The sequence below is a fragment of the Eretmochelys imbricata genome, chromosome 1 (genome assembly GCF_965152235.1).
Source record: "Eretmochelys imbricata isolate rEreImb1 chromosome 1, rEreImb1.hap1, whole genome shotgun sequence".
Taxonomy (NCBI): Eukaryota; Metazoa; Chordata; order Testudines; family Cheloniidae; genus Eretmochelys; species Eretmochelys imbricata.
The window spans coordinates 69,795,643-69,818,224 of record NC_135572.1 but is presented as its reverse complement, the minus strand read 5'-3'; the positions used below and the strand labels follow the sequence as shown (position 1 = coordinate 69,818,224).

The 22,582-nt window shown below is 42.2% G+C and overlaps 1 protein-coding gene and 1 long non-coding RNA gene across 4 annotated transcripts in view; one reads left to right on the top strand and one right to left on the bottom strand.

The window, feature by feature from the left end:
* The window catches only part of LOC144262453 (uncharacterized), a 63,342-nt gene extending 46,261 nt beyond the window's left edge, over positions 1–17,081 (top strand). Inside the window, exon 3 of the long non-coding RNA XR_013345521.1 lies at positions 16,300–17,081. This is a non-coding gene — a long non-coding RNA (uncharacterized LOC144262453). The remainder of the gene's footprint in view (positions 1–16,299) is intronic.
* Positions 1–22,352, bottom strand: part of TDRD3 (tudor domain containing 3) — a 306,660-nt gene extending 284,308 nt beyond the window's left edge. For 2 of the 3 annotated variants that reach the window (XM_077812194.1, XM_077812198.1), the window contains exon 1: positions 22,225–22,352. In XM_077812194.1, coding sequence (XP_077668320.1) covers positions 22,225–22,265 — 41 coding nt within the window. In that variant the 5' untranslated portion in view covers positions 22,266–22,352. The remainder of the gene's footprint in view (positions 1–22,224) is intronic. The other variant, XM_077812200.1, reaches the window with a different exon arrangement.
* Between the last annotated feature and the right edge of the window lie 230 nt (positions 22,353–22,582).

The following is a 22,582-nucleotide window of genomic DNA, read 5'->3' as shown; positions in this document are numbered from 1 at the left end:
ATAAAACACGTCATTATATGTTCAGGTATACTTTTAACAGCATAGATAGTGATCCAAAAATATCCATTATATAAAACACAAGAAGTCTCATGTCTATTAACTATTAACTTTAACGCTAAAATTTTAACCACTAAAGTTACAGAAACTTAGATTAATGTTTATAAGCGCTCTTTTTTAAGGGAAAATGTTCTTTACATAGCAACCTGGAGAGGAAAAAGAGGAAGGTCATGCAAAAATGAGTTTCTTTCCAGAGCCTCCTAAAGACACTCCTTAGTAAGTAAGAGAGAATATTAATGGGTGATGTGAAACATTTCTTTCTGCATGGAATAAATATGAAAATTTAGTAGCATTTCCAACCCTTGTTGACGTACAAAGCAGAGACTGGGCAACTGATATTGGTTTCACAGACTTCAATTAAAACCTAAAACAAAACCATCATTATGACTCTTACTCACCACATTAAGCACTACATTCAGTAGCTTTCCCACTGTGCGACTGGCCACAGAATTCTTTGGAAAGGCTTTGCAATGCCTCATGGGGCAGGTACGTCACACAATGCAGGATTCTCAAACCCATCATTTCATGGACATCTAGATTGCCAGTTGCTTTTCCACTGAAATGGGGGGTAGAGAGTAGAGTGTGTGACAGAAAGTGGCCGGGGTGTGGACGGGGGAGACAGAGACAGAGTATGTGTTGGGGGAGAGTGAGTGTCGGCATGCTGTCTTTTTAAGTTCAGACAGCAGCCAGAACCAACCAATCCTGAGGCAAGGAAGGGGAACTCCCCACACACATCAGCCCCCGCCACCTTCCCTGGCTCTGCAGAGCACAGCAGTCTCTCTCCCATCTCCGGCTGCTGCTGTGTTTCTAGTGCCAGGGAGAGCAGGATTCCACATTAAGGGTTCTGTGATTCCCTCAGAGTTCTTCCACATCCTCTTCAGCTCACAGATACACCCCTCCCCTATACTTCAGGCATGAGAGCATGTTGCTGTTTTCCTGCCAGGCATGCTCAGCATCAGTGGCGAAGGAGATTTTAACTTTTACCTGTACAGTACCGACCCCTGACCCCACTCCCCTACAAAAAAAATGTTCCATAACCATCAACACAATAACCTCAGGGTCTCAATAGCTAGCTAACTTCAACAATAGTTAGACCAACTGATAGTCACTCAAATAGCTAATTCAATTAGACAATTTAATAAAGTAATTTTCAAATTTATGACAGAAACTTACCAAATCAAAGACACTTCCACAGCGGTGCGTAGTAGGCCTGATCCTGTTGCTTTGCTTGCTCTCGTTGTGCCATGCCCTCAGTTGAATGGGCCGCCTGATGTCCCTTGCTCAGCCATGATTTAACATATACAGCAGGATTCCACTCAGTGTAGGAAGGTCCAATCATTGAAACGAAAAGTAGATCCGCCACATGATGAGCAGTCAATGCAGTCCATTTATCCATGATTATGTTGTTCATAACGCTGAAGCCTCGTTCACAATCGCATTACTCGCTGCAAGAGTATCTACGGTGAGGAGTAATTTCTTTAATTTCTCAGGAACAGTCCGTCCTGCACAACACTTGTATTCCACAAATCCCAGGTGTGTTTCATGGTGACTGACTTTCAGAGGTTCACACAAAAAGAACAGGAGTACTGGTGGCACCTTAGAGACTAACAAATTTATTAGAGCATAAGCTTTCATTGGCTACAGCCCACTTCATCGGATGCATACAATGGAACATATAGTAAGAAGATTATATATATACAGAGAAGGTGGAAGTTACCATACAAACTGTAAGAGGCTAATTAATGAGCTATTATCAGCAGGGGAAAAACACTTTTGTAGTGATAATCAAGATGGCCCATTTAGACAGTTGGCAAGAAGGTGTGAGAATACTTAACATAGGGAAATAGATTCAATATGTGTAATGACCCAGCCACTCCCAGTCTCTATTCAAACCCAAGTAAATGGTATCTAGTTTGCATATTAATTCAAGCTCAGCAGTTTCTCATTGGATGATTTTGGTAATTAATTGATCTTTAAATATTCATGGTAAATAGGCCCAATGGCCTGTGATGGAATGTTAGATGGGGTGGGATCGGAGTTACTTCAGAAAATTCTTTCCTGGGTATCTGGCTGGTGAATCTTGCCCATATGCTCAGGGTTCAGCTGATCGCCATATTTGGGGTCGGGAAGGAATTTTCCTCCAGGGCAGAGGTTTTTCGCCTTCCTCTGTAACATGGGTCACTTGCTGGAGGATTCTCTGCTCCTTGAAGACTTTAAACCATGATTTGAGGGCTTCAGTACCTCAGACATAGGTGAGAGGTTTATTGCAGGAGTGGATGGGTGAGATTCTGTGGCCTGCATTGTGCAGGAGGTCAGACTAGATGATCACAACGGGTTCCTTCTGACCTTAAAGTCTATGATTCTATGAGTCTGTTTTTGAAGCTTTTCTGTTGCAAAATTGCCACCCTTAAATCTTTTACTGAGTGGCCAGAGAGGTTGAAGTGTTCTCCTACCGGTTTTTGAATGTTACGATTCCTAACGTCAGATTTGTGTCCATTTATTCTTTTGAGTAGAGACTGTCCGGTCTGGCCAATATACCATGTTTCAGGTTTGAAAACAGACACATTCTCAATCAGGTTGTGGTAAGCAATTTTAACTGCTTTCTGCTGTGCTCTGATTAGCCTGGTTAGTAGCGGTGGTGAATAATTTGCACCTCATGTTGTCAACAATGGGCTGAATGAATTGTGATGGATTAATTGTGGGACTTTTCCCAGCGCCTGTCAACTTTGTGTTCTTGAACATCATAGCCTCTTCGGCTCGCTGTGCCTGTTCAGTGTGCAATACAGGGTTTCTATGTAGGCTCTCGATTCTCTGCAAACAGATTTTCATCAGGTTGTCTGCTTTTGGGATTGTCAGTTCTCTGTCTTATAAGAGTTCAGACAAATTCTTGAGCTCAGTTAGGACATGTAACATTAATGATAGATTTTTCACAAAGTTAACAAAACACAGCTTTGAGAGACGTTGGAATTTTGCTTATTCCCTTCTATCTCTTGACTGGTCTTGTGAAGCTTCCTCAAAATGTTTAGCTCATGCTCGGTAAGTCTGCCAGACTGTATTGACAGCTCTCCACGTTGAAACTACCCATCATAAAAAAAAATTGGTAGAGTTTTCAGTTTAAGTACAACATGCAGTTTGTTTGCATGTGTACTGAGCTCACAGGCAATTTTGGTGACTGACTGTAAAGCAAGTATAAGCTGTCTAAAAATGGTCTGATATCGTTTGTACCCCCAGTAATATCCAGTGTTTGATTAATGGCCAGTTCAAGTTTTTGGTTAAGGCAATGCCACAAAATGAGATTTGGGAAGTCTTTTTGTAGGAGTTTGCCCACCCCAGCTTTGACTGCTAGCATGACATTTGCACCATTACTACAAACACTGACAGACCTAGGTCAGTAATTCCACAGTGAATCCACAACCTAGTAAACATTTGATTATGTCTTGCTTTATGTTCTTAACCGATGCATTGTCTAACTCAATCAAATCCGAAGGAAATGCTACTGGATTTCTAACACCATCAACACTGGCTTGTAAAAAATTATAAGAGTTGATTTTTGAACAAGAGTAGTAGATTGGTCAACTAGTATCGCAATCTTGGATTTGGTCTCGATTATCTGCGAGACAATTTTTTTCTTCATTTCTGTGGAGACATGCCCTATGATATCACCGCAGGCAGGTTGGCTTTGAAGCAATCGCCCGATCTCAACCCCATTCAGTTGCTGCAGGTCAGTCAGGCTCTTGTGGTCAGTATACAGCCGATTCATTTTCGCAATGCAGTAAGCCATCCTGAACACACAAGCAGTTGTTTCAAATTCTGCTTCTTCACTTTTTGCATTGATGTTTATCAGCATGTCTTTCTTAGCTGTTTTTAGAATTTTTGTGCCATCAGTATGAGCAGCTGACTTTTTGTGTTCATTAATTTTTTTGAAGTGAAGCAAGCGTTGTTTCTTTATTCTTCCCAAAAGATGAAATCTGACACTCAGCCCATTGAGAAGCAATATTCATGCCTCGAGCAGAGAAACTTTCAACTGGAAATGTTACCACATGTTCTACACCCTAGCTCTTCACTGGAAGCCAACATCCAATCATTTTTCCTCTGAAATTCCTCAGATTGAACCCTCAACCACACAGCTGGGCATTGCTTTTCATTAGGAGGCTTACCCCACGATTCAGCAGATCTCTCACCCTCCTCAGGCTGTAGATTTGGCCTTTCTGTGGCTTCATGCAGTGTTGGTGACACATTTGTCAGTCTTTTTAGAGGCCCTGCTTTTCTCCACATCCATCCTCTGCTTTACGCTTGAACATTTTTAGTAATGCTTGTTGCATTGACATTGTGATCGATCCTTAGTCACCAGTTTAAAAAAAAAAAAAAAAAAAAAAAAAACTAGCTAGCTACATTTTGTTTTCCCAATTTGGCTGTCTTCAATTTCACTCACTGCCCAGATTTTTAATTTTCGCGCCATGCAACAGTGGCATAGATGCATAACCATGACAATTAGGATTCTAAATCAAGTGTCACACACACACGACACAAATAATGCAGACTGTGTCCCGCTTGCTCCTTACAAAAGCACACATGGCACACTTAAATAATGGATTTGATTTGATAAACTCTATATCTGTAAAATATTTGTGTAAACATAGCAACCAGAGTTGTCTATAAACAAAATAATTATATATAGGCTCTGATAGCAACCAGATTTGCATTTTTAATACACCAGGGGAAGATACTCTTACCATTCGAAAATAGTACGGGCAGCAAAGGATTATTGTCAACTGATGATATCGTCGTCCCCTTCAAGGGTAGTAGACAAGTTAGATTTATTGCCATAACTTATCCAAGACTATGGCAATGCTTCGTATAGCCTATTGGGAGGTTCATGAAAAACAAAATAGCCACCAGGCCATATCAAAATGTTGTTTGCCATGGAGAGCTAAAATAAACTGAAGAAAATAAAAAATTATGCCAATCAGATAAACAGAAACAAGTTATGGCCTAAAAAAGACATGATCACTTTCAAGACCACTATTTTCCCATCATTTTAGTTTTCAACGGAACACGTTTGAAATAATAAAAGGATATTTAAAAAAACAATTTAAGCAAAAACAAAAGAAAACGTAAAGAAATGGTTTTCTGGCCGGGACAAAGACATAGGAACGTGGAAACAGCGGTGCAGAGAATGGGTTTTTACTGTATGATGCACACATTATACAGCCACGTGGTGTGGGGGGGAAGGGCTGCGGCACCAACACATTCTGCCATCTGCTCTCTCGCTCACCCTCAGTCCCAACTCCAAAACTAAACTTAAACTGTGGCTTAAGCCTCCACCCCACACCTAAATATTCTAACCCCATGTGGTAACCACTGACCCAACCCCCCAGTTAGTTACCACCTAACCCCATAGCAACTCGCTCTGACATCAACACAATCCAATACACAACACATACAAGGGACTTATTTTATCAACGGAACCCTCTCATAATTAGATAAATGTGCCAGCCCACTCTTCCGATATCCTTACGAGGATAACAAGAGGAACTAGTCCACGAAGTAGTCTCACGCAGCTGCACTAAAACACTGCACAACATGCATACTGGGACAGCTACGACACCTGGCACATTACACAAAAATAGTCCATGACAGCAGTTAATTTACAAAAACAGTATTTATTATTCATTCTTGAAAATACCAGCAATAAATGTCTTAACGGTATGGCGTACTTGACAGTACCAGCTTACTTTGCACCATTGCTCAGCATATGAACTCTCCATGCTGAGGAAAGTCAAAGCTTCCTGGAGCTTTGAAAGGGGAGTGATGCATGCCTGCAAGGCAGTAGAGTTCAAAACAGTGAGCAAAGCAGTCACTGGGGGAATTGTGGATACTGTGGAAGGCTAGTTACATTGACACAACGAACCGCAGAGTCTACACTAACGCTTTGTCGCTTTAACTTTGCAACAAAAAGCTCTATGCCTCTTGTCAAGGTGGTTTTATTTTATCAACAAAACAGGAGAGTTTTGCCACAAAAAGTAGCACTGAAGAGTGTACACCTCCACTGTTGTGTTGGCAAAAGCTACCTTTTGCCAACAAAACTGTAGTGTGGACAAGACCTAACTCGATTTCAGGTGCCCCTTAAAACAAATTGCATGCTCATTCACTAGTCTTAGCAATCTGTTTTTCTTTCTTTCCCTAATGATGGACACGTGTACCATGGTTGTCACTGAGACTTAAAAACAGGAACTTATAAACTTTCTCGAAATTACTTATGTTCTGGAAATGTTATGACTGGATTTCAAATTTGCAGGAAAATTAAATAATAATTTGTTGCCATCAGGTTTCAACAGTTAAAAATTTACAGATGCAAAATATTTCTAACCACTCCTTTTGTTGAAAGAAATATCATCCTAAAATACACATTTGTTTGTCTTCAGTGGATTTTTAAAAAGCTCTAAGTCTAGAATGTGGATATGATAGCATTGGTCATGAGACACAAAAATTATACTGGTCTTAGAAATGTGGCAAAGGCAGTGTAGAAATGTTACCACTATGTTAAATGGCTTTCTAGGTGTTTATAAAATGCTGAACCTTTTAGAATAATTTATATGATATGTATTTCATAATTAGGGGACAAAAAAGCAAGTTGACGATAGTACAACAGGCAAGTTCAACAGAAAAAATTTGCACACTCAGTAATATTGCACAGCCACCTAACTATTCATTCACAATAGAAATATCATATTACATTATTCACCATGCCTTAGGGAATGGCTACACTTGCAGATGTAGAGAGCTGGGAGTTAAACCAGCCTTTGGAGACCGCAGCAAGGAAAACGCTACTGTGTGTTTATACTGTCAGATTCAAGTGCACTGGCGTGGCTACATTAGCAGCTCTTGCAATGCCACAGACAGCAGTGCATTGTGGTAGCTATCCTAGAGTACAAGTGGCTGCAACATGCTTTTCAAATGGGGGTGGGGAGTGTCACAGGGAGCGTGTTGTGTGTATGTGGGGGGAGAGAAAGTGAGTTTTTGGGGTGCTGAGAGTGTGTCAGCATACTGTCTTGTAAATTCAAACAGCAGCAGACTCCTCCCCCGGCTTCTCTCTCTCTTACACACTCACAGCAGCAACATTCCACATTAATGCCAGCTGTCAGAAACGGAGCTTTGAAAGAGGATATCCGCATTTCTACAGCCGAGTTCAAAACATTGACAAGAGTGGCCACTTGACTTCAGGGGATTATGGGACATTTCCGGAGGCCAATCACAGCACAGTAATGCAACACCTCGTTCACACTGACGCTCAGGTGTTTCAGCCGGAGCGCAGCAAGCGTTATGCTTCTTGTGGAGGTGGATTACAGGAGCGCTTCAGCTGCAGAGTCCGGGCGCTCTAAGTGCCTCGCCAGTGTAGACGGGTCAGGAGTTAGGGTGCCTGGGGCTGCTTTAATGCACTCTAACTTGCAAGTGTAGACAAGCCCTTAGTGTGCATCAGGCTACATAGATCAACAACCTCCGCTTGCTATGGACTACCAAACTGTAGACAAGCCCTTAGCCAGGCACTCAAGAACAGCAGTCTTTACTAGTATGAAAGTGGCTATGATAATAACTGCATTAAGATGCCAAGTATGAACTTGATGCTTCCAAAAACCTGAGCAGACTCAAAGCTGAACACTCATGAAGTTAATAAAATTGCTGTGGCTTCTCTCCAAACATGTATCACGTGTACTTATTAAGTATTATTACCAGACAAGAACTACATTAAATTGGGAGTTAGGGTTGAGAGTATTTATCAGTTACTTCAGGATAAAAACAATACTAGGATGTTGTAAGTATCCGCCCTTTACCAAACAAATAAAAAAGGTACTACTAAGCCAAGAATTTCAGCATTACGGTTAAACTTAAAAGAAATGAAAAACCCTTTAAGATATGGAAATACACAGCTAAGACAAACAACCAACCTTATCTCCACCCCGCACTAACATCATGAAGCATACATGTAATTAGAATTATGCATATTATTATTCATAGCTCCAAATCACATGAAATACATTTTAAGGACATTAGTTTTTTCCAGTTTTCTTTATAGTGTCACCACAGGGCAGATTTGTTTGGTTTTAGGAGGTAGAAATGTAACCTAAATAGGAGGAGGACCAAAAAAGAGACAACAGCAGGAGGAGAAGGGGCTACAAGAGGGAAGCCTCCCAATAAGATGACTAAGGAATACAATAGGCCAGTCACAAAATCTTTTCCAGTATTTATGTGGGGAGCCCAGCCTTCCCTTCCCAGAGCCAGGGCAAGACAGAGGTTGCTCTTTTGTCTCAGCAGCCCAGAGACAGTAGGAAGCCTCAAAATTTGCCAGGCAGTTGCTACACACAAGATTGACATAAAAGGACAAATCCAAATCTGGAAACAGTGACAGCCAAAAGTTAACACCCCACAAGCACCAGACACAGATTAAAAACACAGTCTTTCCCCCTCCCCCACCATTTGCCACCTGTAGACTCTCTCCAAGTTTTTGGAATATGTCTCTGGCTAATCAGCACAGACCTTCAGGTAATGCGTGCACAGCAAATGTTTCAAGTCATGTATGAAATCAGTAACAGCCTTTGCTATCACAGAAAAGCAGAGATTAGTCCACTTGGTATTATTTAATGTTTGCAGAGTGCTTTGAAAATATAAAGTGCTATATAAATGCTAAGTAGTAGTGTCCTCAAGTGATCATCTATGGAAGTATCACTCAGGTCCAAACCTGCTTAGCTATTGAATATCAGTTGAAAAGTAAAGGATTTTCAGGTTGGGTGACCATTCCCTTTTTACTTACTAAGACTTCTGTGGTTCATTAATACCAGAATGAATTTGTAATACTGAATTTGTAATGTTAGATTTAAAATATAATATATACCACTTTACAGACAAAAAGTTGAGGATAATATTGCCAAGAATAAGCATTGAGTAGTGCTCACCCTAAGCAAGAATTCCAAAGTCTGTAGATATTTCCAAACTTAATGAACAGTAATTAAATGTTCCTCATCCCAGTCATCCATTTTCTTGAGGCTATTAAAATACATACACACAAACAAATATAGACATTTGATGTGTGCCATATCCAAACCTACAAAAATTCAGTAAGATACACCTAGCTGTGTTTCTCTGAAGATAGGGAAAGTAGTACACATATTCATAGTTCCCAGAACTTGTTTTGAAGGAATTTCTCTCTCAAATGAGGCAAAAGAATTCTCATTCATGATATTACAAAACACTGTTTTTTTATCTGAGGCTCCTCTCAATATTCCCAAATTCCATTATCCCTTCAGACTCATATTATTAGACTCACTCAAAAACTGCTGCTGTGAATAAAGTCACAAACAGATCCCTGAAAATAACCCACTTTCTTCTCCCACTCCTGCACTTGCCCCTAACATCACTGAATAAAGATTCTTAGCACTTATATAGGGTTCTTCAACTGTAAATCTCAAAGTCTTCTAAAAAGCTGGCAAGCATAATCAGATAAGGCAGTTCCATGACTTTCCTTGGGTCATACATAAAGACACAGGAGAGCTGGGTATAGACTCTAGAGTTTAGAATGGCAGTGTGAATGGGGCCCTAAACAGTGATTTAGAATTAAACATTTCAACCTTAAAACTCAACCTCTTTCTATGCTGTGATACTGCAATTTAGCATGGGGAGAGGGGAGGAGATTTTCAAAGGCACAGGAGCAGATAGGCACCCAATTACCCTTTGTACTTTTGAAAACTTCCCCCATAAACTTTATGCATTGACCCTAGCAGTAATGAAGTGTAGGCATTTATATGACAAGAGGGATCTTCTCTATGAGTTTTCTTACGGATAGTTGTATTTCAGACAACAGAACTGAAGCAAAATTGATCATTTCTAATATAAAAGTAGTATTAATGTGATATAACAGTGGTTCTCAAACTTTTTGGGTTCAGGACACATTTGTAAGCCTTGATAGCCTGTTCCGACCCAGTAAATAGATATAGCGCAAAAAAGTCTCACTTACTTAAATATTTCATAGAATCATAGAACAGGAAGGGACCTCAAGAGATCATCTAGTCCTGTCCCCTGCACTTATGTCAGGACTAAATATTATTTAGACCAGTGGTTCTCAAAGCCAGTCTGCTGCTTGTTTAGGGAAAGCCCCTGGCATACCGGACCAGTTTGTTTATGTACCGTGTCCACAGGTTCGGCTGATCGCAGCTCCCACTGGCCGCAGTTCGCCACTCCAGGCCAATGGGGGCTGCGAGAAGGGCAGCCAGCACATCCCTCGGCCTGCACCACTTCCCGCAGCCCCCATTGGCCTAGAGCAGCGAACGCAGCCAGTGGGAGCCGCGATCAGCCGAGCCTGCGTTTGCAGCAGGTAAACAAACCGGTCCAGCGCACCGGGGCTTTCCCTGAATGAGCGGCGGACCAGCTTTGAGAACCACTGATCTAGACGATTCCTGACAGGTGTTTGTCCAACCTGCTCTGAAAAATCCCCAATGATGGAAATTCCACAACCTCCCTAAGCAATTTATTCCAGTGCCTAACCACTCTGACAGTTAGGAAGCTCTTTCTACTGTTCAACCTAAACCTCCCTTGCTGCAATCTAAGCCCATTGCTTCTTCTCCTATCCTCAGAGGTTAAGAAAAAAAATTTTTCTTCCTCCTTCTTGTAACAACCTTTTATGTACTTGAAAACTGTTATGTCCCCTCTCAATCTTCTCTTCTCCAGACTAAACAAACCTAATTTTTTTCCATCTTCCCTATAGGTACTGTTTTCTAGACCTTTAATCATTTTTGTTGCTTTTCTCTGGACTTTCTCCAATTTGTCCACATCTTTCCTGAAATGTGGCACCCAGAACTGGACGCAATACTCCAGTTGAGGCCTAATCAGCGCAGAGTAGAGTGGAAGAATTACTTCTCGTGTCCTGCTTATAGTACTCCTGCTAATACATCCCAGAATGACGTTTGCTTTTTTTGCAACAGCGTTACACTGTTGACTAATGTTTAGCTTTTGATCCACTATGACCCCCAAATCCCTTTCTGCAGTCATTTTCCATTTTGTATGCGGGCAACTGATTGTTCCTTCCTAAGTGGAGTACTTTGCATTTGTCCTTATTGAATTTCATCCTATTTACGTCAGATCATGTCTCCAGTTTGTCCAGATCATTTTGAATTTTAATCCTATCCTCCAAAGCCCTTGCAACCCCTCCCAGCTTGGTACGGTTCGCAAACTTTGTAAGTGTACTCTCTATGCTATTATCTAAATCACTGATGAAGATATTGAACAGAACTGGACGCAGAACCGATCCCTGCGGGACCCCACTCATTATGCCCTTCCAGCATGACTGTGAACCACTGATAATTACTCTCTGGGAACGATTTTCCAACCAGATATGCACCCAGCTTATAGTAGCTCCATCTAGGATGTATTTCTCTAGTTTGTTTATGAACAGGTCACGAGAGACAGTATCAAAAGCCTTACTAAAGTCAAGATATACCACATCTACTGCTTCCCTCCCATCCACAAGGCTTGTTACCCTGTCAAAGAAAGCTCTCAAGTTGGTTTGACATGATTTGTTTCTTGACAAACCCATGCTGATTGTTATTTATCACCTTATTAACTTCTAAGTATTTGAAAATTGATTGCTTAATTATTTGCTCCATTGTCTTTCCAGGTACAGAAGTTAAGCTGACTGGTCTGTAATTCCCCAGGTTGTCCTCATTTCTCTTTTTATAGACGGACACTATATTTGCCCTTTTCCAGTATTCTGGGATGTTTCCCATCTTCCATGACTTTTCAAAGGAATTGCTAATGGCTCAGATATCTCCTCAGTCAGCTCCTTGAGTATTCTAGGATGCATTTCGTCAGGCCCTGGTGATTTAAAGACATCTAACTTGTCTAAGTAATTTTTGATTTGTTCTTTCCCTATTTTAGACTCTGATCCTACCTCATTTTCACTGACATTCACTATGGTAGACATTCAATCGCCATCAACCTTCTTGGTGAAAACCAAAACAAAGAAGTCATTAAGCACCTCTGCCATTTCCACATTTTCTGTTATTGTCTTTCCCCTCTCATTGAGTAACGGGCCTATTCTGTCCTTGGTCATCTTCTTGCTTCTAATGTATTTGTAGAATGTTTTATTGCATGGGTCGGCAACCTTTCACAAATGGTGTGCCGAGCCTTCATTTATTCACTTTAATGTAAGGTTTTGCGTGTCAGTAATACATTTTAACGTTTTTTAGAAGGTCTCTCTCTATAAGTCTACATATTATATAACTAAATTATTGTCATATGTAAAGTAAACAAGGTTTTCTAAATGTTTAAGAAGCTTCATTTAAAATTAAATTAAAATGCTGATCTTACACCTCCAGCCCGCTCAGCCCGCTGCCAGTCTGGGGTTCCATTCACCTAGGCCGGCAGCAGGCTGAGCGGGGCCTGCGGCCGGGACCCCGGCTGGCAAGGGCCGGCAGCCAGAACCCCAGACTGGCAGTGGGCTGAGTGGCTCAGCCCACTACCTCTCAGCCCACTGCCAGTCTGGGGTTCCATCCGCTGGCTCCTGCCAGCCAGGGTCCCAGCTGCCGGCCCCTCTCAGCCCGCTGCCGGTCTGGGATCCCGGCCCTGCCCACATAGAGTGGGTACCTACCTTCTCCCTAGTTCTGGCCCATTCTCTTCCTCTCTCTCTGCACTGAGTTGAGGGTGGGAGTGCACTGAGCAAAGGGCTGGGGGCGAAGGAGCAGGCTGGGGGTTAGGGTGCAGGGTCTGGCCAGGAGCTAGAATGAGGGAGGGGGCTCAGGGTTGGGGCAGAAGGTTTGGATGTGGAGCGCTTACCTGGGCTGCTCCCATTTGGTGCGAGGGGTGCAGGTGGGAATGTGGGAGGAAGGGGTGCAGAAGCTCCCATTTGGTGCTCGGGGGGTGCAAGATTCAGGACATGGGGTCGTAGGGAGGTGCAGGAGTCAGGGCTGGGGGCTGGGGTGTGTGGAGGGAGTGTAGGGGTCAGGGAAGAGGGCTGGGGGTGTGGGCTAGGGTCGTGGGGGTGCTCCCAGCCCCCTGCCCAGAGCGGCTCATGATGGGGGCTGGAGGGGATATGCCCTAATTCCACCCCCTTCCCCAAGGCCACCTCTTCTCCGCCTCCTCCCCGGAGCAGCGAGCGCGCTGCAGCTCCGCTTCTCCCCTTCCCGCAAAAGGGCCATCAGCTGATCGGCGGCAGGGAGGGAGAGGAGGAGGGGCAGGAACCCAGCATGCTGGGGGAAGAGGCAGGGGAGGGGGGAGCTCACCTGCCCTGCAGCAGTAGCCGGCAGGACCAAGCTTCTTCACCCTGCTCCAGCGGGGTGGGGGTGGGGGGGGGGAGAGGGGTGGAGAACAGCGGGCCGGGGCGGGCAGGATTTTTAATGGCATGCTGCTGCGTGCCAGGGTCCCTGGCTGAGCAGGGCCGGCAGCTGGGACCCGGCAGGCAGCAGCGTGCCATTAAAAATCAGCTCGCGTGCCGTCTTTGGCACGCAAGCCATAGGTTGCCAACCCGTTTTATTGTTTCCTTTTATGTCCTAGCTAGTTTGATCTTGTTTTGTGCCTTGGCTTTTCTAATTTTGTCCCTACGTACTTGTGTTATTTGTTTATATTAATCCTTTGTAATTTGACCCGAGTTTCCACTTTTTGTAGGACTCTTTTTTGAGTTTTACATCATTGAAGACCTCCTGGTTAAGCCAGGGTGGTCTCTTGCCATATTTCCTATCTTTCCTACGCAGTGGGATAGTTTGCTCTGGTGCCCTTAATAATGTCTCTTTGAAAAACTGCCACCTGTCTTTTTTACCCACAACATACAATATATACATTAACAGAACAAGTACATCGTACATAACACAGTGGCATTCCCAGCCCCACAGGGCTGGCTGGGCTTGGCTCCCCGCTCCAGGCATCATGACCTTGGGAGTCACAGCATCGCTCAGGTTTGGTCCAGCCATGCCACATTTGTGCCAGGTCGCAACATTACTCACACATGAGATTGCAGAGCCAATCACTCAAATTTGGCCTGGCTGGCTACCCATCATTAGAACAGAGGGGTGGCTGGGCCAAACCTGAACACTGTTGCAATCCCATGCACCATGTAGGAACGCCTGGAGTGGGGAACAGAGTCTAATCAATCCCACAAGACCAGAGCCTCAGGAGACACTGCTGTGGGGCGGGCTCTACAACCCCTCCCCTGAATCCTCCCATCCATACCCGATTCCACTCCCCTCCCTCCTCCAACCTACGCCTCCCATGCAACTCTCTGATACATTCTGGTGACTCAGTTTTGGGTCATGACCTTGCTACAGCACAGAAGCTTTATCTACGATTTTATCAAGCCATTAACATGTAATAAACTGAAAATCTAATGGTTAAAATTAACATTTTTTCTACTCTTTAAAGGAATTAACTCCAAGAGCAGTTTGTTCCACCAAGGAAATAGCCCATATGTAATAAATGTTGAATCAATACTACACAACTAAATTCTTGATTAAAACACTAGTAGAGAGAAGAAAAGCCTTCTACACTTAATTATTCGTTTAAACTTTCTTACAATTGGATCTGCAAGCACTTTGCTAAATGGACTGAAAGGTTGTCCAAATTTTCTGTAGCTTCCAGAAGTACTTGCATCCTTCACTGAAATTATATTTTGTAACATGTTACAGCACTATTTCAATGAATCATGACATATCTTCCCATCATCATCTATGGACACCATTGGTCAGTAAGACTACTCACATGTAGTCATTTGCAGGATTGGGGGATACTCTCTAGCTTATGTTGCAGGTATGATTCCCTTTTGTACTTTTCATACAAGTGACCTTCTTTAACTGTTTAGCATACACACATAGTATACACTCCCAGAAGTTGCTACAAACGCATGTAAGGCTATAGGAAAATGACAAATTGGATTATTTGAGAAGCAGTATGGAAACATTATCCATATACATAACAAATGCATAAGAGGTACATTTTTCCATGACCTTAAAGCTACACATGTGAAGCACTTTGTAACACTGTGTACTGCTGCTCTGTGTATCTCAAACAAAAGGCTACAAAACACTCCTATGAAAATTACGGGTCTTAACTATTATAATACATACCACGGAGAAAAATATCTACAAACCAAATTTACATCAGGGAAGATATTGAACCATTATGATAAATCAGTGTAAGTACAGCAAAAGTAGTGCAAATTTTAAAAATTTACCAATACTACACACGTACCTATTATTGTAGAATATTTTTAAATGTTATAGGATAGTATACACTCCTGTAATTAAAGATTATAATGCACACAAATGGGGAGAATTAAGGCAGACCATGCAAGATTGGAATTTCATGATTTTGAGTACCTTACTGGATGAAGTGAGCTGTAGCTCACGAAAGCTTATGCTCAAATAAATCTGTTAGTCTCTAAGGTGCCACAAGTACTCCTTTTCTTTTTGCGAATACAGACTAACACAGCTGCTACTCTGAAACCTTTCAACAATCTGTTCACATACGATTTGGGTGGAAGGAGGTTGTTTTTATTTTCTTTTAATTGAAATAGCTATAATCCAGCATTATTTTATGGTTCTAGCCATGATGTGTGTGCAACAACAACTAACATCAAAACAGAGTTACAAAAGTGATTTTACGATACACCATAATGTGTAAATAGTACATGGCCACTTGATAGATTCTTACATTACATATTTTTCAAGTGCTATATTTTAGTGATATATTCTGAACATCAGCTATATTATAAAACATCAAAATTGGAGCTTCCAGTATTGAAAAAGTATTTCAGTTCTCATACAAGTATTTTACTACAGTAGACTATTTACTACTACATCAGAAGAATATATCTGTTAAACATATGTATTTTAAGTGACTAAGTAATACTTTAGGATTACACTTTAAAGAATGGAATTTCAGCATTGATTCCCATACGTTATAACAGGAGTCAGACCTACAATTACTTTATAAATATAGATTTAGTGATGGACATTTTAATCAGCACCCAAGCACAGTTGTTCCTGTGAGGAAAAAAATTAGAACTTGCCAACAGTTAACACATAGTGAGCGGTGTCTCATGTTCCCGGTTTATCCCTATACTTACAAATAGATGGCCTTAGTATTAACTATTGGCAAACAATGCTTTCTATTAAAGGGGATCCTGGTAGCAAGCCCTATATTTAGGCTGCCTAACACTTTTCATTAAAAAAAGATACTTGCAACTTTTTTTTTTTTTTTTTTTAGGTTCAACACATCTACTATCATAGAGAGCCACTGAAATCTGGCAGTGGGGAAGCCTTGGGGTTAGAGAGGTGCATTTCCTTTGTCCCATGAAATTATGTTAAAGTTTTGCTGATACACAACTGTTGAAAATTACCTTATCCCTCCACTTAGTTGCATTCCTCAGGAAAATTCTGGGAGCATGCCAAAACATTAAAGTGAAAACAAACATTCTAAGGCTGGGCCTATGCAAAAGCAGCAGCAGCTGCTACAGTACGAACCATCCTGAAGCTGTCTGAGCAACTGCAGCAGACATCTGTGGGAGAGAGCCAGGCCAGGCTTCCATCAGCAGCAACCATCCAGACTCAGCACATAACCTCAGAGACCCAACTCCACGAGCATCACATGGTACAAAACCTCCCCCAGCTTGGTGGGAGGGCAGGGTGAGTGAAAGAGTCAAGGTGTGCCAGGCTCTGCAACAACCTTCTGGATCCAGCACCTGTCTTCAGTGGTTCAATCACCACCCTAGGATAACAGTCTTCTCCTATTGCCAGCTAATACAGTTTGTTCTGTAACTCGTGTGGCAACAGGATTATGTGCTGCAACACTAAAGGAGCAGGGTTCACACACTGCTGACAGAAGTATGATGAAGGAGATGTCACAGCTACGTAGTATTAAATATTTTTACTTTTTTCCTTTTGACATACAAAAAGACTTTAATGTAAAGTTATGTAGGTTACAAATGATATAAAGACACACTGAAGTCCATACTTGAAAGCACGTCAATTTGATCCCAGCAACTAGGAAGCAACAGTCCACAGCAAAGCAAGGTGGTGGCAGATTTGTCAATAACTGCTTTAAAGTGAGGCACATTAAGACCTTGTCTACGCTGCCACTTTACAGCGCTGCAACTTTCTCGCTCAGGGGTGTAAAAATAACACACCCCTGAGCGCTTCAAGTTTCAGCTCTGTAACATGGCAATGTAGACAGTGCTACAGTGCTAGTAGCTGCCCTTTTGGCGCTGGTAGCTACACCCCTCATAGAGGTGGGTTTTTTATAGCACTGGGAGAGCTCTGTACAAAGCCGCGACTACACAGCCACGTTAAAGCCTGCACCCCACACCCCGCATCCTCGGCCCCACCCCAGAGCCCGCATGCCCCACCGGAGTCCTCAACTCAACCCCACACACACCCCCTGCCCCAGACCTGACCCCCTTCCCACACTCCAAACCCCTCAGCCCCACCCCCACCACATGAATTTTGTTATGTGCACCAATATGGAGGTAATGTGTCAAGCAAACACATTTTGTAATGGGCACATAACAAAATTCGTTCCGCCTATGCATGGGAAAAATTAGAGGAAGCACTGGTCTGACCTCACATATATCTGTTCACCTATAGTTTTGGTTGAATCTCATACATCAATGTGAGACGTCATCATCATTTTTTAGCTTAAAAAGCCAACACTCAAAAATTAAGCAATGTCAGATTTAAAGCTTCCCATGCTACTTTTTATCTGCCACTTTGTGTGTATGCATTAGGATAGAAAAAAAAAAACTGTTGTGTAATTTAGGATCATTACATACACATCTTCCACAAGACCCTAGCTTCATTCAGAGCACAGGTTGGACACACAAGAAGGCTGAATTAAAAATCAACGGCACACCAACTCCCACATTTTTACCAAATGAGAAACAGAAAATGGGACACCTTTGGAAACAGAGAGAAAAGAAGAAGCGTTTGGAATTCAGTTCATTTTTTGTGGGCACCATAAAATAAGTAAATCATAAAGAAGTTAAGGCATTCCCAAATCCAAGATTCCAAATGACAAATTTTTTCTGTTGTATTAAATTTTAAGATTCTTTCATATATAACACACACACAAACAAAATATTGTGCAGAATTTGTCAGATTTTATCTACCATCGCTGCCAATACTAGTTATGACACAGCCCTATACTACCTGAAGTTCCTACTGGACTCCCAAAGGGGAAAAAATTCCAAACTGACCAAAGAAGCATAAGAAAATACAACTACACTAACATCAATGGGGGCTGAATCTCTAAATTTTCCAAACGAGGTGAAAAAATACATCTGCTGTAATTACTGATCACTATTACCAAAATTACACTTGACAGCAAATAAATATAATGTTCACAGAATTTAATAAAATACATTTTGTAATACCAACACAAATATACAAGACAAATCTCTAACATTTCCAGTTGGATGTACCGTAGATATTTCTTTTCTATCTTAAGTTTTATTTACTCGGAATCAGATAATATATCTGCAATATCCCTTTGTGCTTATAAAAGTATTTAAGTTCTTGCATTAGGTGGTGTGTAAGATGGAGTCAAGTGGAAATTTCAAACTACACTCTTTAATGGACACATTTATCTAGAAAAAAGGTTAAGATATCCCTACATTAAAAAAAACCCAAGTGCAGTTCTACTCTGCAAAATGACTGTGTAATGTTACCACCTCCTTACTCAACAGACCAGCTCCATAAATATATTTAGAGTTATATCTGCTTACGTCAGCACCAACAATTAGTTTTTACTACTCTCATTTCTTGTTACTGTAGCAGAACCAGTAAGGATTTGGGAAAGCAAGCTGGAGTACAGGGTGCCTCATAAATCAACAGATATGTTAATTAAATTGCAGTTGCAAAAGACAATGGTGTTTCACATATGTAAAGAAGAGCACATCTGGTGTAAATGAGTACAGAATTTGGCTTATAGCGTCTTTTAACCTTGTCTCTGAAGTAGGAAAGGTTCCCACTTCTCGCAAGAGGTGCCAGCAACAGTTGCAACTTAGCTGGTGCTGATCATGTTTTAAACTACTAACGTAGACCAGAAACACACCAAGTTAAGTACCAGTTCTGAAGACTTGTTTAAAATCTGCTTGAAGCTCTGCTGCTGCTATCAGACGGTGGAGGAGTCAAGGAAAAAATCACACCCCACAGTAGAACATCTTGAGTACAGATGCAGAAAAAACAAATTAAGTAGTTGGGTGTTTATTTAATGATATTTCTGTTGTTCATTCTCTTCTTTCCAATCCTTCTCCCCTTCTCCTCCTCCCCACCATGTACATCCATTTCTTTCCTATATGATGCCCCCCCTCCCCCCAATAAGACTAGGCTACAACATGCCACTAGTGACTGAGCAGTGCCTGGCAGTCAGCCCACTACCCACCACTGGCTCACCTCCTGTAACATCATGAGGGCACAAATCAAATGCTTAAGCACATCAGCCACTCCCCAATGCTATAGCTTGCCAAGGTCCAGGGCACACACTGCAGAAACTGTGTGAACAATTTCAGTGATTTAATATAAGCTAGCCACTAAAATGTTTGGAAAATTTTTTATTTGTAGTACAAATATCAACAAGCCATCTTCTTAACACTACATTCATTTGACTGTCAAAATAGAAAAGTGGCAGCAGCCTAAAAATTTCAATTTGTGTGTTAAGACTAATATTTTAAATTCACAGATTCCAAGCCAAGGAGGAACCATTGTGGTCATCTAGTCTGATCCCCTGTGTAACACAGGCCACAGAAATTCTCCCAAAATAATTCCTAGAGCATATCTTTTAGAAAAAAATCCAATTTTGACTTTAAGAATGGCCAGTGATAGAGAATCGACCACAACATTTTGTAAATTATTCCAATAGTTAATTACTTTCACTGTTAAAAATGTACACTCTATTTCTAGTCTGAATTTGTCTAGCTTCAATGTCCAGCCATTGGATCATGTTATATCTTTCTCTGCTGGATTGTAGAGCCCATTATTAAATATTTGTTCCTCATGTAGGTTCTTACAGACTGTAATCAAGTCATCCCTTAACTTTCTCTTTGTTGAACTAAATAGAGCTCCAATCTTTCACTATAAGGCATGTTTTTTAATCCTCTAATTATTCTCATTGCTCTTTTCTTAACTAACTTCAATTTTTCCATATCCTTCTTGACTTGTGGACCCCAGAACTGGACATTCCAATATTCAAGCAGCAGTTGCACTAGTGCCAAATACAGAAGCAAATAACCTCTCTACTCCGATAAAACTATATCTATATACTGCATAATAAGAAACCAGAAACAAACAAAAAACAAAAAAATTACGTAAAGTATAAACTACTTGCCTGAAAAGTTGGTTAATTTCAACTTAAAATTGCTGATACAGTTCCTTCAATACAGTTATTAAAATTAAGTTACCTTTAGTGCCTAACATCTAGTGGCCAAGAGTCATTACCCTGTGTACTGAAGTCTGCACATTAGAATAGTGTTAAAAGAATATAATTTCTGAAATTAGCACCTTTACTCCTTTGCCAAGCCTCTGCAGAGAAGCAGACCAAGCAAGACACCTCAGCTTCTCAGTTTGATCAATGATTCCATAAAAGAACAGAAGGTTATTTCAAAGACAATACAAGTTTGTAGGAGCAGAAAGTTCACAGATCAGCAGATTTATAGTCTTCCCATAGATTATTTTCTCCAGAAACTGAACTTTGAATTAAAATTTGAAGAACCAGCATAGGTGTTACAGTATATAAGCTCCAGCAATTAAAATGTGACCTTTGTTATGATCCTTTTAAAGTGGCAGCAATAAATTTAGGTACTCTAAGGCCCCAATCCAACAAAACACCGGAAGGAAGGAGGTACATGCTATATTTTAAGCATCTGGGATTTTAAGCAAGTATTCCAAGCAAGTCAATGAGCCTACTCACATGCTTGACGTTTATGCATGTACTACAGTAATTTTCCAAACTAGGCCTAAATTACTAATTTTTACAATGAGCAGATATTTCAAGGTGTGCTCATTTTTACAAAAGTGTTGTAAAATAGTCAAGAAAAAGTCTGAACTAGTAAATAAATAATACTAACCCATACCCTGGTGAGTATGTGTATGCTTTGTATTGAAAAAAGTGGTGAGTCTGGTAAGTGTTGCTTTTTGAGCGAAGTAATATGTCTAACGGTTAGCACAAACTGGAGAGAGTCACAATTCCTGGGTTCTAGTCCAAAGTCTGCCCTCACTATAGCTTTGTCTACACTAGCGCCCCCCTTTTTAAAGAAAGTGTTTCCTACCCATGCAGCACAACCAGTAGTAGTATTAGTGGTCCAGAAAGGCGTGTGCCTACAGTGTTTTAACTACATCTCAACTAAATCTATTTGCAACATATCTACATGACATTTCAGTAAAAACTACCATTGGTGGTTAAGAACCCTGTCTAAATCAGCATTCCCACTGTTGTTACCATGGAGCTGCACCCAAACATCATTGTTAGTAATGAGGGGAAACTGTTCAGAGAAAGATTGGAGTAGACTACACAAGGCCTATGAATTTAGATAAGACAACTTCTTGGTGCATTAAGCTTTACTTTTTGATCATTTCTGTAACATTAGCTCAATAATACCAACTCTGAGGGATGCTGGGAAACTTACTTCATTAACTAGTGTTAACCTTACTTTCTGTTTCATTTATGGGAGATGATGAAGGGAACCCACTGCCCAGGTGCATAAAATAACTAAAAAAGCCACACCACGCCTCTGCAAGTAGAAGCAACTACAGCCCACCTACCCATGTAACAAGTAGGAAACATGCAGGACAAGATCAACCCTTCACTGTATAAACTGGGAAAACTGAGAAAAAGAATACCAGGTCTGGCCCCTGGATCTTCTGCTCAGGGACTGTACCTAATACATCCCCTCTGAGTGACCCAGAAAAGGTCAAATCAATAGCTACCATTCAAATGCGAAAGCTACCTATCTTCCCCCACCCCGAGCACTTCCTGCTCCTCTCACAAGGCGGGGGGAGGCACCTACTGTCAGGGTGGAAAGGGGCAGGAACCAGAGAGGCCTAGAGCAGCAGCAGCCGTTTCCCAGCCCCGAGCCTCCGGGCAGGCCCCGAGTCCCACCATCGGCCCCACGGAGCCGCACAGCGGACAGGCCCCACTTACCAGCCGGACTCCGAGAGCGCGGAGCTCGTCCCGCCAGCCATGGTAGCTCCGGCCGTCGCCGCCTCCGTGGCCCTCGGCTGCTGCTGCTGCTGCTGCTGCTTCCCACAAACTTGCCGCGGCGCTGGGCGGCCGGCTGGGCCCGTACCCGGGGGAGGGGGGGCAGCGGCGGGGGAGGAGCCGCGTGGCCTGGCCCGCCCCTCCCGGCTGAGGGCCGCGCCCCCGCTGGCTCTCGGCGCAGCTCGCCGGCTCCAGGCGACTGCGGCCCCGGCGCCGACCCCGCCGCTCGCAAGCGAACAAAGCCGCCGGGGCGGGGGAGGCTCCCGCCGTCCCGCTACTGAGGAGGCGCGGGCCCGGCGCC